The sequence below is a fragment of the Pollachius pollachius genome, assembly GCF_949987615.1.
Source record: "Pollachius pollachius genome assembly, chromosome: 1".
NCBI classification, from domain to species: domain Eukaryota; kingdom Metazoa; phylum Chordata; class Actinopteri; order Gadiformes; family Gadidae; genus Pollachius; species Pollachius pollachius.
The window spans coordinates 19,739,937-19,758,720 of record NC_136934.1 but is presented as its reverse complement, the minus strand read 5'-3'; the positions used below and the strand labels follow the sequence as shown (position 1 = coordinate 19,758,720).

Here is an 18,784-nt window from a genome sequence, read left to right as displayed (position 1 = left end):
AGGAACATGAATCAACGTGTGGATGTGTGTGTGCGGTGCTGGTCGTCTGACCGTGATGGTGATGGTGTATTGTGACGTGATTCCCCAGGTGGAGGCCAGCGTGAGAACCTTCCTGAGGAGCGACGGCAGTCTGAACATCGAGAGAGCCCTCCCGGAGGACGCTGGCATGTACGTGTGCAGCGCGGTCAACGTGGCCGGGAGCATGAACATCTCGGTCAGCCTGGAGGTCCACGGTGAGGCGCTGGGGCCACGCTGTCTGCATCGCTAAGATGTGACTATCATGCACTTATCTAAGAAAGTTTTTTTCTTTTCTAATAATAGGATGAGGATGTTCATCGTTTTCAGGAGCATTTAAAAATATAAGTGTCAGTCAGAGTGACTACTCTCTGTACAGAGTCAGTCAGAGCTATAATAGATAATAAAGAATTATAAGTTACTCAAATTTTGATTGTTGTCAACCTCACTTGAAATTTGCTTCAGGTTGAAGCCTCAGAAAGTGCCAAAAATCGGTAGCATCATAGCATAATTGCTATGATTCTGCTGATTCACTCTGCCTCATTGGCTATTTATTCTAAGCCAATCAGAGTGCTTTTTTAAATTCCATAATTACTATCTGCCTCATCTATTTGACTCTATTTGACCCCTAAATACAATATGTATTCTTAAAATATGACTTTGGCAATTGCTATGAGGCTAACGAATGTAAATGTGTGTGTAGAGGGCAAGGCAGGCTTGGTGGAAGGGCTTCTTATATCAGTAAATCACAGGGTCACCTACGCATGTAAACTGGCCGGGGCTGGACAGACTGTTCCAGATCTTTCTGACTCAGCATGACGAAGAACAAGAAGAACAAGGAGAAAAAGGAGAGGACATAAACGGGTCCATAAGCTCCCCCACCTGCCTCCCAGTGAGAGGGTTCCATTTACGCCTTGATGAATGGCCTCTTTCTCTTCACCGGCCTGTAATGACAGACGGCAAGGATTACACTTTTTCATCGGTTTGCAATAAAGCAGTGAGGCCTTGAACATGACGCCGCTCCCCTCCAGCCCGCTTGTGATAGTACAGGCTGAGCTCCCTGTTCAGGGTCCCCCTGAACAGCTGTATTTATGAGCCTCTCCCTCCCTAGTTCCACCGGAGATCAGTACCGGGCCGTACCACTACATCGCCAATGAGGGGGCCGCCGTCTCGCTGTTATGCGAGGCCACAGGATTTCCCAGACCCACGGTCGTGTGGACCAAGGTAGGACGACACTCTGTCTGAATCTGTGCCTCATAACATCCGTTTGGGCTGTAACATTGCAGACTCATGCGCCATTACAGCGCTAATTCTGCTTTTCCGGCAGCAGAATGCTGCGGTGATTAGGTTTGACATTTATTTGTCCCTGACCGTCAATCACCATGAATGCACCGCACTTTACAAAATGGATCCAAAATTACAACAATCACACATGACCTTAAAGTATTAAGTGGATTACTCAGAAATATAAGCACAATTCAACTGAAAACTAAAACTAACAAGCCAAACTCATGATCTAGAGCCTATTCCAGTTCCTGGTTTTGACATTCCTGCCAAGTGATCACATAAGGCAAGGGACAAACAACAGTTTTCTAACACATGGGTAAAAAGGTTAGTAATGGCTTTAAGTTAAGGTAACTCATATAATCAATGGTTATATTCAAAAGCTTATTTATTGGAAATGCATCATGTGTGAAACCTAATAACTAATTTCCAGCAATTACCTACGATCCAGCCTATTTCTAGTACATTTTGTACTAACTTTGAGTTCCACAACAAAAACTTTGAGGCTTAAAAAAGGATCCTCAGTTCACGTTACACCGTCTGGCACAAATGATCGACTAAGTATGAAATTGTTACCATGGATAGAACAAACATATGGTCATTATATAGTTATTTCAATGTCAACACACAGAAATACACACGCATACGCTCCCCATTACCGGGAATGCACTACACTGTTTTGTTTCGAGCGAATTCCCTGCGTTGGTTTTGAGCTATGGACTCCAGCGCCTTGGTTTGATCCTCTGGAGGCTGAGGTACATTTCAGAGACAATCTGCAGAAGCAATCATGTGCTTGAAAGCAGTTGTGTACAGCAGGCTATGATCACGGGGATCTCGGATGGAACTGCTTTGAGTTGTGTGTGATTGATATTGTGTGTTTGCGTGTTCTGTGTTTATGTGTGCGATTGACATTGTGTGTGTGCATGTTGTGTGTTTACATGTGTGTGATTGAGACTGGTTGTGTGTGTGTGACTGTTTGTGACTGTGTGTGACTGTGTGTTTGGACAGAAGGGGGGGGGGGGGGGGGGGATGCAGCTCTGTGTGCGGTGTGTGAGTGTGTGTGTGTGTTTGGTGAAGAAGGATGATGTTGGAATCCACTCAGCTCCAACCCTAAGCTTATATTAATGTGCTATTCTGGTTTAGCTCCCCGCACCCCTCTGTGGCTCTATTAATAAACATATTTATCTAAATTGACAAGTTACCCTCCTCTCCTCCCAGGGACGCCAGCCTCTCCCCAGAGACAGCTCCCTCTTGCAGACGGACCCCAGCGGCCAACTCCACCTCCCGCGGCCCACGGCCCAGGACGCAGGCCTCTACATCTGCACCGCCACCAGCCCCGTGGGCTACGCCAGCCGGGAGATCCAGCTCAGCGTTAACAGTGAGACCGCAAACACCGGCCGCACTCGTCCAAACACACGTGTTTTCCAGCACTCGCAGAGGCACTCAGTGGCCCATTGTCTATTGTTGGGCCGCGTTCTGCTTTTTCTGACTCCGCATTTTCCTCTTTTTAACGTTGTTCATCAAAACAAAATAAGACGTGCATCCTGGACGTGGTTATGGACTGACACGGCCCGGGTTCACCCCCCCCTTACCCTTCACAGCTCTGCCGACGATCAACGGTGCGGGTCGCCATGACGACACGGCGGTCCAGAGGTCTGCCGAGGTTGGTTGGGAGGTGGTCCTCCCCTGCGAGGTTCAGGGGACCCCGTCTCCCTTGGTGACGTGGAGCAGGAACGGGCAGCCCATCCCCCCGGTCACCGCCTGGTAAGGACCAATCACAGGACAGCGGGAAGGCAGTAAAAGCAAAACAAACTGTTTTCACCACACTGCCTTATCTCTGTCTTAACTAATCAGCGGTGTTTACAAGGTCTGAGGGGAACCGGCTGCCACCCTGGCCAATTGTAAACAGTTGGAGTTGGTTTAGTGGTTCCCTTTTGAAGCCATGTAGGGAGGTAGGCAGGGGAGGGAGAGAGGGGGGAGGGAGAGAGGGGGGAGGGAGGGGAGGACCGACAGGGAGAGACAAAGAGGGGAGAGAAGGAAAGATGCAGTGGGGTCTTTCAGGGGGAACATCTGGTCCCCCAGGCCGGGCTCACCGTGGTCTACTCGGGGTGCAGACAGGCTGGCTGAATGGCTGGCTGGCTGGCTGGCTAGCTGGGGACACACTCCTGATGGATGACAGACAGGCGCTCTGGGGCAGGGGACCAGACGAGACAGCGAGGGGGGGTGGGGGGTGGGGGGGAGTAGATCCAGGGAGATCAGATATACCCGGTGTGGGGACGGGAAAGACTGGGATGGAAAGGGGAGACGGGGGAGAAGGAGGAGAGAAGGAGTAGGGCTAGAGGGAGGGGGGGAGGGTCATGTCTGGAAGAAGGGAGGAAAGCTGACCCACAGAGGAAGGGATACAAGTCCTGTCTGCTTGGGGGCCGACCGCCGCCCATAAAACAACATGTTGACTGTTTTACTAGAACCTTCCTGATGAGGAAAGCATATTTCTCAGTGGGCCTCCCCCGCCATCCACTCCCACTTCTTTACATATATGGTCAGGTCGGGTTAGATCCTCTCACCCCTTCTCCCCCCATCCGTACGATCAGCCCTCAACCTCAGCAGTCAGACGCCCGGGTGAATACAGATGCCCCTGCTGAGGGAGGGAGGGAGGGAGAGAGAGAGAGAGAGAGAGAGAGAGAGAGAGAGAGAGAGAGAGTGAGAGAGAGAGAGAGAGAGAGAGAGAGAGAGAGAGAGAGAGAGAGAGAGAGAGAGAGAGAGAGAGAGAGAGGATTTAGAAGGCGTGGAGAGACCAAGGCAGGGCGACAGAGAGCTAGCCTACTTTGGGTCGTTGATTCGTCTTATCCAGATCCACAGTGATGGGCCTGATTTGTCCCAGTCAGCCTCTGGATGAAAAGCTGTGTACACAGTTGACCTGACACCAATGTGGCAAACACCACAGGGGGTAGATTCATGGCCGAGAGAGAGAGTGTGTGTGTGTGTGTGTTTCTGCGTGTGGGGGTGTTTGTGTGTGTGTGTGTGCATGTGTGTGTGTAAGAGTGTGTGTGTGTGTGTGTGTGTGTGTGTGTGTGTGTGTGTGTGTGTGTGTGTGAGCGGGGGTGCTGCTCTGTCCTTGTGTGTTGGTCTTAATTGGGAGGAGGGGGTTGTGGAGACTGAGCCTGCTACTGGCGGGGCGGTCATTGGTGCCTCAGCGATGTTTTCAGACGCTTACTTTCTCCCGAGGCTGTTTAAAGAGGTGGGGGGGGGGGTGATGGGTTGAGGGGGTGAGGGCTTGACTCACACACGTGCTGCTGAAATAGAGACCTCTTTGTGCTTCCAGCTCTGTTCCACTTGAATGGACGTGTTATTGTTATTATTCAGTTGCTTAGCAGGCCCACTTATCTCTGATAAATCAGAGAGTTTGTGTTTAGGTTAGCGCATGTTATGAATGTGTACAGCTGGAGGCAGGCTTCTGGGGCGGCACGCATTACCACGGACCAGGCCGGGCTTTGAAGTCAGCCAACACAGCAACATCAGATTGGCCCGTCGTTTCTATTAATTACAGACAGATTACACACTGGTCACTCACTTCAGCCTTTTAAGTCTCAGACCTATATTACCATGGAATAAATCTAAACCTATAATCAATTTATATAAATTGCCTGAAATATATTTCAGCTCATCTCCACACATCAAACACACAACTATCAATAATTTTGCTGATCTCTGAGCATCACTGTGAGGTGATGTGTGATGTGTAAACATAATCATCCTCACAATGTGGAGGGCGGGGGAGGGGGGGGGGGGTTGGTGGTCCCATTCTCGATTAGCTGTCTCCAATTTGTGAGAAAAAACAATTACTTTTCCCTTGTAATTGTTATAATTATCACCCTGAGCCCTACACTTAATTCCAGCCCTGACTTTCATTCAAAATTACATTTCTAAGACAAAGCTCCTTGAGGAACTTAATGTTGGGGGCCCAACTTTTCCTCCACGTCACGTTGCATCATGTGCAGGACACCGCACAAACAAGGAGATGTGAGGCTGCTCCCCTGACTGATGGAGTGTTTTGTTTTCTTCGTCCAACGACCCTTGACCCCTGACCCCCCCCCAGGTTCACTGTTCTGCCTTCAGGCTCCCTTAAGATCACGGACGTGCGCCTGCTCGACAGTAAACTGTACACCTGCACTGCAGTGAACCCAGCGGGCAACGTGTCCATAAGCTACAATTTACATGTCCAAGGTAAAGCCCTGGATCCATGTTCGTACAAGACCTTTAAACAGAATGGTGTCATGCTTGTTAGATTCTGTAATGGACACGTCCAGATGCCAGGGGAAGGAGTGAATCACAAACAAGTGGTGAGATCTGTCATTTGGCTCGGTGTTTGTCCTTTCCTCTTCAGCTAAGCCCAGAATCCTGGCGGGTCCTTCCTTGCTTAAAGCCCTGATCGGCCAGACGGTGACTCTGCCCTGCGTGGTCCAGGGAGAACCCAGTCCGGAGATCAGCTGGTTCCACAATGGTAATCCAGTCAGGGTGGAGGACGGCGGTCCCCTCAGGATCCAGCATGCCGCCCTGGCTGATCAGGGCACCTACCGCTGTGTGGCCAAGAACAATGCTGGAAAGGACACCTTGGAGGTCACACTGGAGGTTCTCAGTGAGTATTTTCAGCAACCCCTACACTAGACCTTTTAGCAAGCCTTGCACTGAATCCTACACCAAGCCCTGGATCAAACCTTGGACCAAACCCTACACCAAAACCTGCACCGAATCCTACACCAAGCCCTGGACAACCCTTGAACTTAACCCGACACCAAATCCTGCACTGATCACTAAACTGAAGTCTGGACCTAACCCTGTACAGAACTCTGAACAAAAGTCTGCACCGTTTCCTTATATCCGTACACTTCTCTCTGCCTTAACTAATCAGCAGCATTTACGAGCGGGTCTGGTGGAAACCGGCTGCCATCCGAGGCAATGGGTAGTTCTTTGAGTTTGTTTAGTGGTTTGAGTTTGTTTAGTGGTTCCCCTTTGAAGCCAGGTCGTGAGTCGGGCAGAGCAGGCAGCGAGGCAGGGGGGAGGAAGGGGAGGAGATGTGGGGGGGTCTGACATACACAATGACAGACAAAGAGGAAACAGACGGCAAGAAGCAGTAGGATGTTGTAGGGGAACATCTGGCCCATCAGGCCTGGATTTCTGTTTTTTACTCTGGGTGCAGAGAGGCTGGCTGGCTGGCTGGCTGTCTGGCTGGCTGGCTGGCTGGCTGGACACACGCTTGAAAGATGACACACAGACACTCAGTGGACCAGACGAGATGAGTTAGCAAGGGTGCAGAGTTTGCAGCCCTACACCAAACTGAGATTTTATAAATCAGTACATTCCTTAAATCCACGGACGGTATTGTACTGTACTGGTTTGGCATGAATGCATGTGGTTTAATAGGCATTCATGTCAAGATGGAATCCAATCCTTGTACTAATCGCATTCTTCCAGCCAGTACTGTGTCTCGGCCTTGGGCTTCCTTTGAGTTTTAAGTGGTGCATTCTCAGGAGACACTGCAGAAGGACTAGAAGTCCTTAATTCCCATAAATCCCTGTTCAGTGGCAGCTATGCAAGACAATATTTATGCACTGTAATTTGTGCTATTTGTTTAGTTGACTGTTCGCTCAACAAATGGCAGTGAAGATGAAAGATGACGCTGGATTGAGACGCTTGCAATGATTTGTCACACACTCAAGTGTGACCCCTGTATTCTGCTACTGAGACTAGGGGTCACCTGACGGTGGCCTTATGTACCCTCTGACCTTTTGAGGTCAACCTGTTCACTAAGGGCGTTCACTCAAAGAAGCACATGCTTAGGGTTAATGGCCGTGCATTGGGGTCACACACACACTCAGGAACCTGTGACTCGTGTTGTCCTTGCAAATAAAGACCACCATTCCCCCTTTCTTAATTCATCAAGATCGGACACAAACATGGGTCACAGAGAGGTCACAAAGAGGTGCCTAGCCTGAAGAGACATACCTTTATAAATAAGGTTGAGTAAATAAATTAAATATAATGATATTGGTCTCAAGAGTCAACACACTACGCTCCAGAAACATACTGCACCCTCATTCAATGCTCTCTTGTCGCCTACTGCTGGATGTCTTTCTTTGTGGCCTGACAGTAAACCTTCCACTGCACCTGTTCCTTTCCAGAGGCCCCGTCCTTCCTGGAGCCCGGAGACGCCGTGATGGAGAAGGTAGCAGACACCCAGGTCGTCCTCCCCTGCGACGCCCAAGGTACGAGTGTGTGGTGAACAGGGGTAGAAAAAATTGAATTTAATTGGATGGGTTGGATAAAAAAACTGAATGGTGGCAGGGTTGTTTCGTAATGTTTACGTGGCATTTTCACTCATGTATTAGATTGTTCTGCTGAGAGCTAATTTATTTCCAGAGGAATTCATTTTGGGTAAACTATAGCAAAGTGTATTTTTTGCACAATAAAAATAACACTAATGGTTTCAAAGGCTCTTTGCCGTCCAAGTATATAAAGCCATTTGCTATCCTTTCTGTTTTTAAAGATAACATTTCCATCCGTTGCAACACTGCAACAGATCCCCACTTTCGAGATATTTAAACATACTTACGATAGAGACATATAAGTCTGCGCTAAGTTGTACATAACAGAACAATTATTTGTAAATGTGCGCAACTTGGTGCTTGCATGTGAGGGGCCACCCGTGTTTACTCTGTTATCTTTTAGGAGCCGCCATTCGACACGGCGTGTACATAGGTGTTGTTTGTGTGGGGGAAGTCCATGGTAACAGGCTTGGGTTGGGAAGGCGAGGACCGGGGGGCGGTGGGAGGGGCACTGGAACAGCTTATGCATGGCAACAGCTGGAACATCATTCTGCCGGCTGCCTCGGCGCGCCACATCTGCTTTCTCCTGTGCCGGGGCCTGCTGCCGGGAGAGGAATCCTAATTACAGGCTGCCACAGGCAGATAATGGAGCACGATGTCTGGGGTGCACCAGCTAGAGCAGGAAGAGAAAGCCCCCCCACCCCCCCCATTCCCTCTCTGACCCCTGCCAGTGAGATAGCTGGGCAGCCTGGCTGCACGGCTTACTTGTTGACTGCTTGGCTGTATCAGAGTACTCCAGCTCCAGATCCCCTCTGAGATGGTTGGTGGAGGTACTCAGGCATGTTGACCTACCCGTGCCTATCTGTCTCCGCCCTGGGCAGACGGCCCGCCTGGCTGACTGTCTGGAGCTCTGGCTGGTTAACTAGATGACTGGCTGGCTGTGTTAGTTTAGCAGGGCAGCAGATCCCCTCTTTGATTATTTTAGGAGGTGATCAAAACATCAGACCGACTGCTGCCCAACCCTGCCCCAGTCCTGCTGGCGGTTTCTCTGATTGACTGACTGGTTGACCTGCTGGCTGACTGGCTGGTTAACTGAGAGGCTGGTTGACTGGCTTGTTTACTGGATGGGAGGTTGACTGACTGGTTGATTGACTTGCTGGTTAACTGGCTGGTTGACTGGGTTGATGGTTTACTGGCCAGCTGGTTGACTGGATGGCTGGGAGTTTGGTTGGTCGACTGCATGGCTGGCTGGTTAGGTGGTGGACTAGCTGGTGGACTGGCTGGTGCGTTGGCTGGTGGACTGGCTGGTGGACTGGGTGGCTGGCTGGTCCAGTTCCCCTCGCTCTTTATTTGTGGAGATACTAAGACTGTTTTCTGCTGACGCCGGTGAAAGTATCGTGACAGGGAAGGGGGGACGGCCCTGAAACAAGAAGAGCATTTAAACTATTGTTTTTGTGGAAGCAGTTACTTGGGGGAAACACACGGACAAAGTAATCTCAGAGTGTGGCCCCCTGCAATTGTTTTAGAACACCTATAATGATCTCCATTAACATCTAAAGCACAACATATGTACGCATTTCTTTGGAGATAATGGATTTGATTAGGATTACCTAAACTGTAAACATGTGTTGCGGGAGGGATACATCTGGGGGGGGGTCAGTTTCAATGGGCTACTCTGCTGTATGGATATAGCACCTCTGTAAATAGACAGAGCTGTGGCATTTTGAAACCCCCTCTCCTTCATAATGCCAGCCATGCGTGTGTTCAGACACACAAACACACACACACAGACACACACACACACACACACACACACACACACTCACACAGACACACACACACACACACACACACACACACACACACACACACACACACACACACACACACACACACACACACACACACAGCATTCATGGCTCCTATCTGTAGAGGGTAGTAACATCCCTCTGCGGTCCCACTCGTTTTGGCCCTGGCAGCTAAAATTTCATCCCCACTACCTTTTCACCCCAAATCACTGCTCTGTGGCGCTCGTCATCCCCTGGCCCCTGCTCTTTCCCCCCTGGTAATCTTCTAGACCACATCTGCTGAGCCCCCCCCCCCCCCCCCAGACCCCCCAGCCCGACACCCTCAGTGACTGGCCCAGTGCTGTGTGAGTTGTTAATTCCCAGCACTCCACTACTTGGGGCACCAGTCCCACATGTGGGATGTTCTGTCATAAATGGCATGGTCCAGTCACCCTTTAAAGAGGAAGTGAGCCCCCTGGTTCAGAACTATGAGATGAAAAGAAAATTTGGGGCTGAGAGTTGTAAGAATAAAGGGGTTATCGTGTTATCCCCTTGGCTATGACCCACGCCAACTTTGTGATTCTTTTTTAACACTGTTGAATATGAAATGCACCACAAACTTCACAAACTGGTTTGCAGAGAAAGAAGCATAGGATTGTACTCATAGGATTGTAATTTTGTTAACAGTGAAACAATGGCATAGAATCTTATGTCGTTTGGTTGGCTGGCCCTTTAAAGCTGCTTTTCAACCAATAGATGTGCTTGGCATTGTGTATCACTTTCGTATGCCAGTGTGTGAGTGACTCTGACCTTGAAGAGCCCAGAGCTTCGGGGTTCTGCGACTCTTTTGGCAAGGCATTACCTGATGTCCAACAGATAGATGTATACCCGCCAGAGAACTTTCTCCCTCCGTCCCTCTCAGTCTGGGCTCTGGGCCCGCAAAGTTTTCCTACCGAGACGGGGGAACGATGAGGGTCACTTTCCCCTGCTCTGCGAGGCCAGGCTAGCATGTCAAAATGATCAATGTGACGGTAAATGGAGTGCATTTATATAGGACTTTTCTAACCAGTGGGCACTCAAAGCGCTTCACAATATCGCCAACATTCACCCATTCATGCACACAGTCACACACCGACATGGTGTCGGCCCTGTAAGGCGACAGCCAGCTCGTCGGAAGCAGTTAGGGTGAGGTGCCTTGCTCAGGGATGCCTCGACCCTCAGCTACGGATACCAGCCAACCTGCCCGACCTCCTGAGCCCCATGCTGCCCATAGCATGCCCTCGCATCAGATCCTTTCTCTGACGTCCCTCTGCAGGCTCGCCGGTGCCCAAGGTGCGCTGGTTCAAGAACGGACTGGAGATTCACCCGCAGCAGTCTGAGTTCTCCCAGTCCCACGACGGGTCCCTCGTGATCGGCGCCGCGTCCGCCGGCCACAGCGGGGACTACAAGTGCGTGGCGACCAACGACGCCGGCTCGGTGGAGAGGAAAACCCGACTGAAAGTCAACGGTGAGAATCAACCGACACACCGCTCTGTCCAGTCGCCACCTATCTATGTATTCATCCCTTCGCTCACTTACTTAATGTTAGAACTCGCAATACAGCCACAGTTAAACAAACACATGAAAGGGAAGTGACCCCCCCCCCCTCTCCATCTCTTCTCTTTCCTCTGTCTAACCAGTTCCCCCGGAGATTCCTGAGGACGGCAAGCCTGTGAACCTCACCGTCACCTTGAAGCAGCCTCTGACTCTGGGCTGCGACGCCTTTGGCATCCCCTCTCCATCCATCACCTGGACCAAAGATGGACACTCTGTGAGCACTATGTCGTCATTCCTCACTGCTCCACCCACACATGAAGTATTATTATGGTAGAAAGCCGGTACCCCGTACTACTGTGTACTTGTGGCTGTACCATGCCCCCAAGTGGCCACCGTGCTGATTACAGTGTGGATGTCGTGGACCATGTTGGCGGCCTTGCAGGTGGACAGTCCCGGGGTGTACCTGCAGAACGGGAACCGGCTGCTGAGGATCTACAGGGTTCAGTCGGAGCACGGAGGGCAGTTTGCCTGCACCGCAGAGAACACAGCGGGCGAAGCCAGGCGGGCTTATAACATAGTGGTGCAAGGTGAGCTCAGGACAACAATAAAAACGAAACAGCTCATTAGATGATGTGTTTCAGCGGTAAAGTTTGAATTAAGAACATACTATGTTATTATGCCCTGCCATTATTACAAGAACATACCTCATCTAAGGCAAATGACAGAAACCACTTGATGTAGACACACTTGGTGTGTCTCCTGAGTGCCGCTGATCTGTGTGTCATTGTGTTGTGTGTGTCGTTGTGTTGTTTGTGTCTTTGTCTGTTGCGTGTGTCGATGTGTTGTGTGTGTCGTCGTGGTTGTGTCGGGGCAGCTCCCCCAGTGATCTCTGGCGCGCGGCGCCTGCAGGAGCTGGCGGTGGTGCTGGGCCAGGAGGTGGAGTTCTCGTGTCGGGTCAGCGGGCGCCCGGCGCCCCGGGTGGAGTGGAGCCGGGACGGAGAGTAAGAATACAGATAGGCCCCGTTCATACGCCCACATGACTTCTTCTCAGCCCTGTCAGTTATCCAGTGTTATAATAGTATACATATATATATATATATATAGTATATAATATATATATTAATGTATACACCAATGATATATCAATCACAAACACAAATTTTCTTATAGTTTTTGTTATTTTTAAGTATCAACACTAAACATTTGCTGCTTACAGATAGAGCATTAGCAGTATCTTGATGCTTCTTTGTTGTTGCCGTTTCCGATTAAATAAATTTTGTTGCTTTTCTTTCTTTATTAACCAAAGCAAGCGTCCTTAGAATACATCCCTTAGCCTAAAAAATGATCAATGATGGCATACGATGGGCATTCAGCATTGATGATGTCATCTTATAGATTTATCGAGTGCAATTAAAAAATGACAATAGTAATCAACAGACTAATTTGTCATTTGTCATTAGTCACGTCCCTCAATACAATGCGTTCTCCCTCCACCTGGGTTCCTCCAGGGTGCTTTCCCGGGACGGAGACCCCCACGTGGAGTTCCTGGAGGAGGGCCAGGTCCTGAAGGTGAAGTCTGTGAGACTGAGGGACCAGGGCCTCTACCAGTGTCTGGCCAGGAACGATGCGGGGACACAGACCCGCCAGTTCAGCCTCACTGTGCAAGGTAAGGCAGCCTCTCCTTCCCCCTCGTCTGATGACCTCATGCGTCACCTGGCACCCATTTACACCAATCACACTAAATGGTTGCAGAAATTGCTGTAATTGCAGAAACCTGCGCTTCCCCCAAACAATCCCGTGTGTTTGATTGCAGTGTTTAGAGTATCTTTATTTCCAGCCCAATAGCCCAATTTCATAACAAAAAGAATTAGAATTAGTACAATTAAAAAAAAACAGGCACATCTCCAAACCATCCAACCGTTAACGTCCCATTTGGCCCTCCTCCGCCAGCCCCGCCCTCCATCAGGGGCCCTGACGGTACCTCGGAGGTCTCTGTGGTGCTGGGGTTCCCCGCGGTGCTGCCCTGCGACGTGCAGGGCTCCCCGGCCCCCAGCATCACCTGGCTGAAGGACAACCAGCCCATCGTGTCCAGCGCGCGGCTGACCTACACCCAGGGCGGCCAGGCCCTGCGACTGGGCTCGGCCCAGGGAGACAGCGCCGGGCTCTACACCTGCCGCGCCTCCAACCCCGCTGGCTCCGCCCACAAACACTTCTCCCTCAGAGTGCTTGGTGAGACACAGGAAGCAAAGAAGAAGTGTTGTTATTGAGGGGGGTCTTCATTGCACAATCCTCACTCTTGAGGTGTGTGTTGGATTGGACTTGTTAAGAGCTGTGGTTTTATCTTTCTATCTTGCGATAGTGCCGCCACAAATTGAGGGAGACTCAACAGCCCTGAATTTTGGTGGCCACGGAGAGAAAGTACGAATCAATGGCACCTTGACTCTATCCTGCCTTGCTAAAGGATTCCCCGAACCAAAGACCCAGTGGTTCAAAGACGGACAGGTCGGTGTGAATCACGTATCAATGTCCAGCGTTCTAGTACGCCTTCACTGAAGGAAGCCATACACAAATTTAATAGAGCATTTTTTAAAGAAAGCTAAAAAGATATGTTCTTATGTTGATTATCTCCAGTGATGATTTCAATCCTTCTAATTCACTACAATCATAACTAACCCATTTTCATAATTATTTCCTTTCATTTCCTGTATTCACAGAGTGCTTAGTTAACACAAAGATGATGAACAAAAACACCTGCATCGTTTAGCGCACACTAATTAGATCATCCGATTGGCTCCTTATTCCAGCTGCTGCACGGAAATTTACAGGATGGTTCCCATGGCAACGGTCATGTGCTCCGCATCGAGAACGCCACACTGACCCACGAGGGACAGTACACCTGCGTGGTCACTAACACTGCAGGGGAGGACAAAAAAGACTTCCATGTCACCATTCAAGGTGTGTAATAAACGGTAACCATAGTAGCCTGATTTATGAGGTTATCTTAGGTTTTTCATTTCATATGGGATTAGAGAGTACAGAGTAGACAAGCAGTAGGGTACTAAAGCGGACCAAATAATACTTCATAGATTTCCATTGGAGGGATGGACTTTGCTGTGCATGTTATATTCTTGAGAAGCCTTCCGGGTCGTATATTATTGAAACAGAGTAGAGAGATGCGGTAGATGGATAGCGCAGGCTTCAAATACTGATGCCGACCGTTCTCCGGCGCCAGTTCCCCCTGTGTTCCAGCGGGTGACCAACAGAGAGGCGGCCTGGGGTCTCAGGGACGAGGAGGACGACGGAGGCCACGAAGACAGGGACATGACGGAGAAGACGGAGGTGGTCCTGGGACACCCCATCAGCCTGTCCTGCGAGAGCAACGCCATCCCCCCGCCCGTTATCAGCTGGTATCGGGAGGGCCGCAAGCTCAACGCCACCGACGGAGTGCTCCTGCTTCCAGGTCAGAGGAGGTCCACCCCTCCAGATAGATGTATCTGTGGTTCTGTAGCGCTGTAGACAATGTACCTGATGTGTCACCTATCTCCTTATCTAAGGTGGTCAGGTGCTCCAGATTCCCCGGGTGCAGGAGGAGGATGCTGGGAAATACACATGCCAGGCCGTCAACGAGGCCGGAGAGGACCGCATGCACTTTGACCTGGAGGTCCTGGGTAAGAACAGGAAGAACCAGGGTGCAGCAGAGCTCTTCATCAGCCAGCATCACTTCAGCGGCCCAGCACAGAGCCTCTCGGAGGACAACTGACTCACATGCTCAGAGTTCACCTAGACTCTGCATAGCCTCCACCCTTACCAACCCCCCATCCCTCCCACCCCCCTCTTACACACTTGTAATGTTGTATGTCCTGGCACTTAATGTGTGCACTTATTGTATTTTGCTCTTGCAAATAGTGATAAGCCCATTTTAATCCCTGCTATCTTTGTTGTATACAGGGAATGGCTTAACCTAACAATCGTTAGGGCTTGGCACTTGGTTAGATGAACATCCTTAGTGCTCCGACAGCGATATATTGTTTCTCTTCTTCTGAAAAATGTACTTGTCAGTCGCTTTGGATAAAAGTGTCTGCTAAACGCCCTAAATGTAATGTAAATGTAAGTTGGATGGAAGCTCCACGATGTTTCACTGAGACTCTTGCCTCCTCCCAGTGCCTCCTTTCATCCTGGACTCGGCGGGCTACATGGAGGAGGTGACGGCGGTGCTCAACTCCACCGTGGTGCTTAACTGCGACGTGACGGGCCACCCAGCACCCGCCGTGTCCTGGCTGAAGGACGGGCAGCCGGTGAGACCGGACTCCACCGCCCACCTCCACCTCAGTGAGGACGGGAGGCAGCTGCAGGTAGGCGGCCAGGAGATGTGCTCCTAAGGCAAAGAACACATGATTGGACCAACCACCGAGGAGAGTGTTTGACAATGCAACGATCGGCGGTGTGTGCTGTCTCTCCTAGCTGCTCAGTGTCCAGGTGTCAGACATGGCTGGGTACCTGTGCGTGGGCAAGAACAAGGTCGGGACCATGGAGAAACTCTTCAGCCTCACAGTGCAAGGTAAGACCATCACTGGTGGAGGATGCTTTAGTGACAAAGTGATCGTCACTGGTTGGTACCTGCGGTACAGCGCTACGGACTAAGCTACGGACTAAGCACCATAGAATGAAAGCCTGTCGGACTGTTTTAAAAATCACATGGACATTTTATTTTGTTTTCTGTTTTCCTGTCAAATACTTTCATCAACCCTGTATAGTCACAACCAGTAAAGATATACGCAAGTAATTGAATCGCACTGCTCACTGTTTAAGGCAGAAGCTGCACCCTCATCTCTAGCTGTTTGTTATGTCTCTAAACCACCCAGAGTGGTGTAAAACTGCTGCTTTCTTGGTCAGTCCCTCCCAGGATCACTGGGCAGAAGGAGCAGAAGGTGAGTGTGATTGACGGCCACATGGTGTCCCTGCTGTGTGATGTCCAGGCCTACCCTCCTCCGGAAGTCATCTGGACCAGAGATGGACAGCTACTCCACTTAACCACCGGCATTGACATCTTACCAGGTCAGAATGGCTCTCTGAAGCCCTGCGATGACTCAGGGTGCCTCCAAGTGATCCCTGTTGTATTTGTGAAGCCATCCCAACACTGAGGACCTTTCAGTACAGAACTAATAGGATTTAGTAGGATTTGGCATTAAGTGAATGAAAATGACAACAGAAGTGTGAACACTGCCCCCAGGTGGTCAGATGCTGCAGCTGCCGCGGGCCAGAGTGGAGGACGCCGGTCAGTACGTGTGCACAGCCACCAACTCAGCCGGCCAGGACCAGAAGAGCATCCTGCTCAGTGTCTACGGTGAGACAGAGTGGAGGCTAGGGCCGCTGCTGCGGCCTACACAGATGCACACACACACACACACACACACACACACACACACACGGCCACGCAAACATACACACACACACAAACACACACACACGCTTTGGTCTTTGGTCGGATGTTCCAATCACACAACAAAATACACTGTCTCTGGTCTGTTAATGAGCTACACACTAACACACTAACACACACGCACTCACACACACACACACACACACATACACACACACACACACACACACACACACACGCACACGCACACGCACACGCACCCATACACAGACATGCACACCAGGAAGCAGCTGTTGTTTTCTGGAGAAGACGGCTGTAAAAAATAAATAAAAACCTTCAGTATAATTACAACTGGTGTGTTTTATCCCCCTTGGTTGGATGATCCCATCACACAACTAAACACACTGGTCTGATGAGCAACATACAAACACACACGCACGCACGCACGCACGCACGCACGCATACACACACACACACACACACACACACACACACACACACACACACACACACACACACACACACACACACACACACACACACGCAATCAAAACACACAAACGCATGCATGCCCACCAGGAAGCAACTGTTATATTTCCTGGAAAAGCCGGCTGTAAAACATGATTAAAAACCTCCTAAATGAATCATTATAATTATAACTGGGGGGTTTCCTCCCTGCCACGCCTCTCAGCCTTCCTCTCTGTGTTACACCCACAGTGCTGCCCAGCCTGAGGCCCCGGGTGGAGTCTGAGTCAGAGGGGCTGGAGCCCCAGGTGGGCTCCAGCGTCACACTGCGCTGTGAGGCCAGGGGCCTCCCGGAGCCCGAGGTCACATGGTACAGGAACGGGCTGCAGCTGGTCCCGGGGAACGGCCTGGGGATGCAGCGCCACCAGCTGGACATCGAGGGAGTGCAGGTCAGTCATTTAATGAAACACTACAGGTTCCCCTGCAGTGTTTCTAGAGCCCGACCGACACTGTATTTTAGGGGCCGATGCCGATACTAATATTGCTTAGTGAAAGACAACCGATATCAATATTTCGGCCGATGTTCAATTCATCATTAAGTTCACCCCTAACTTGCGAATAGCTTTCAAAGTTTTTTTTTCTTGGTTGTCTAGCTGTCAGATGGCGGCACATACACCTGCAAGGTGTCCAACGTGGCGGGACAGGTGGACAGGACGTTCAGGTTGACAGTTCACGGTGAGACAGGCCTCTGCTGGGCTGGCCTTGTGTGTTGAGTACACGCACCTCTTGTACCGCATGCTCCCTCACACTTCAGTCACACGACACCATTGAACACATTCTCCATGATTAATCATAATGCGTGTTGTGTCATTGGTGTCACCCACAGTCCCGCCTGTTCTTGACGGACCCCTACAGGAGACCCTTACTCGGACTCTGGGCTCTGTGGTCACCCTGCTTTGCGAGGCCTCTGGGGTCCCGGTTCCCAGCACCACCTGGCTCAAAGATGGCACCCCTATTGGTGAGAAGACTTAACAGAATGACTGGGGTTGGGGGGTGATGTTAAACATTAAACAGTAAAAGGTGTGCTAAGCCTGTTGCTGTTGTGGAGCCGGGGTGACTGAGTGTGTTTGCGGTGCAGAGAGCAGTCTGCAGTGGCAGTGGTCGGTCCGGGGCAACAGGCTCGAGCTGGGGCCACTCACCCTGTCCCATGCCGGGAGGTACACCTGTCTGGCTAAGAACAGCGGGGGAGAGGCCAAGAAGGACTACACCCTCACCGTGCAAGGTAACACCCCTTAATGAGTTTATTGAGAAAGACAGTGTGTATGTCGGCCATTATCAAAAGCTAACACGTAGTTTCAGATGTGTCATGTGGTGTTTAGGTTATTTCACTAACGAGAGCTCACACATGTAATGGCATTATGAGAGAATATGAGGATAAGAATCAAATTAGTTTTACGACTTACCCAACACTAAAACGAAAACAACGGAAGCATAAATACAAGTCATTCCCATTCTCGCTTTTGATTGGTTCACGGCATCACATGGTCCTCTGTTAAGCCAATCAGAGACAGCAATTTAAGCATTTCATCAGAGATGGCACCTTTGCTGATTTAGTGTAAGCATTGGTTAACCCCTTAATGGACATCCCAACCAATTCGACTGTATTGCTCTCCGTCCCGCGGTGGTGGTGCCCCACCAGTCCAGCCAACCATCCTGGAGTCGGGCCAGTCGTCAGACCTGAGTGCCCCCCTGGGGGAGGAGCTGACCCTGGAGTGCAGAGCGACGGGGATCCCCACCCCGACCCTGAGCTGGCTGAAGAACGGAGCCACTCTGGAGGGTTCAGACTCCCAGCACATAGAGTGAGGCGTTCTTCTACTCCCTGTTTCCCGTTCATTATCAGTCCTACCCTGGAGGCATCCCTGTTCAGGAAGCCTAACCCCTTCCTGCTCCTTTAGGACACGTATCCAGCAGTGACTAGTAGTTGCTTCGGATAT

At 50.5% G+C, this 18,784-nt stretch overlaps 1 protein-coding gene across 1 annotated transcript in view; it reads left to right on the top strand.

The window, feature by feature from the left end:
* Positions 1 to 18,784, top strand: part of hmcn2 (hemicentin 2) — a gene marked incomplete at its 5' end in the record, with an annotated part of 57,574 nt that overhangs the window by 17,123 nt on the left and 21,667 nt on the right. The window contains 26 exons of the mRNA XM_079730751.1: positions 89 to 233; positions 1,127 to 1,239; positions 2,518 to 2,677; positions 2,901 to 3,063; positions 5,396 to 5,523; positions 5,684 to 5,935; positions 7,479 to 7,562; positions 10,725 to 10,916; positions 11,089 to 11,219; positions 11,388 to 11,532; positions 11,820 to 11,946; positions 12,454 to 12,611; positions 12,896 to 13,174; positions 13,305 to 13,447; positions 13,750 to 13,900; positions 14,178 to 14,405; positions 14,500 to 14,613; positions 15,107 to 15,297; positions 15,407 to 15,503; positions 15,839 to 16,000; positions 16,176 to 16,289; positions 17,043 to 17,239; positions 17,444 to 17,525; positions 17,677 to 17,808; positions 17,929 to 18,072; positions 18,490 to 18,649. Of these exons, the coding sequence (XP_079586877.1) occupies positions 89 to 233; positions 1,127 to 1,239; positions 2,518 to 2,677; positions 2,901 to 3,063; positions 5,396 to 5,523; positions 5,684 to 5,935; positions 7,479 to 7,562; positions 10,725 to 10,916; positions 11,089 to 11,219; positions 11,388 to 11,532; positions 11,820 to 11,946; positions 12,454 to 12,611; positions 12,896 to 13,174; positions 13,305 to 13,447; positions 13,750 to 13,900; positions 14,178 to 14,405; positions 14,500 to 14,613; positions 15,107 to 15,297; positions 15,407 to 15,503; positions 15,839 to 16,000; positions 16,176 to 16,289; positions 17,043 to 17,239; positions 17,444 to 17,525; positions 17,677 to 17,808; positions 17,929 to 18,072; positions 18,490 to 18,649 (3,992 nt within the window). The remainder of the gene's footprint in view (positions 1 to 88; positions 234 to 1,126; positions 1,240 to 2,517; positions 2,678 to 2,900; positions 3,064 to 5,395; positions 5,524 to 5,683; positions 5,936 to 7,478; positions 7,563 to 10,724; positions 10,917 to 11,088; positions 11,220 to 11,387; positions 11,533 to 11,819; positions 11,947 to 12,453; positions 12,612 to 12,895; positions 13,175 to 13,304; positions 13,448 to 13,749; positions 13,901 to 14,177; positions 14,406 to 14,499; positions 14,614 to 15,106; positions 15,298 to 15,406; positions 15,504 to 15,838; positions 16,001 to 16,175; positions 16,290 to 17,042; positions 17,240 to 17,443; positions 17,526 to 17,676; positions 17,809 to 17,928; positions 18,073 to 18,489; positions 18,650 to 18,784) is intronic.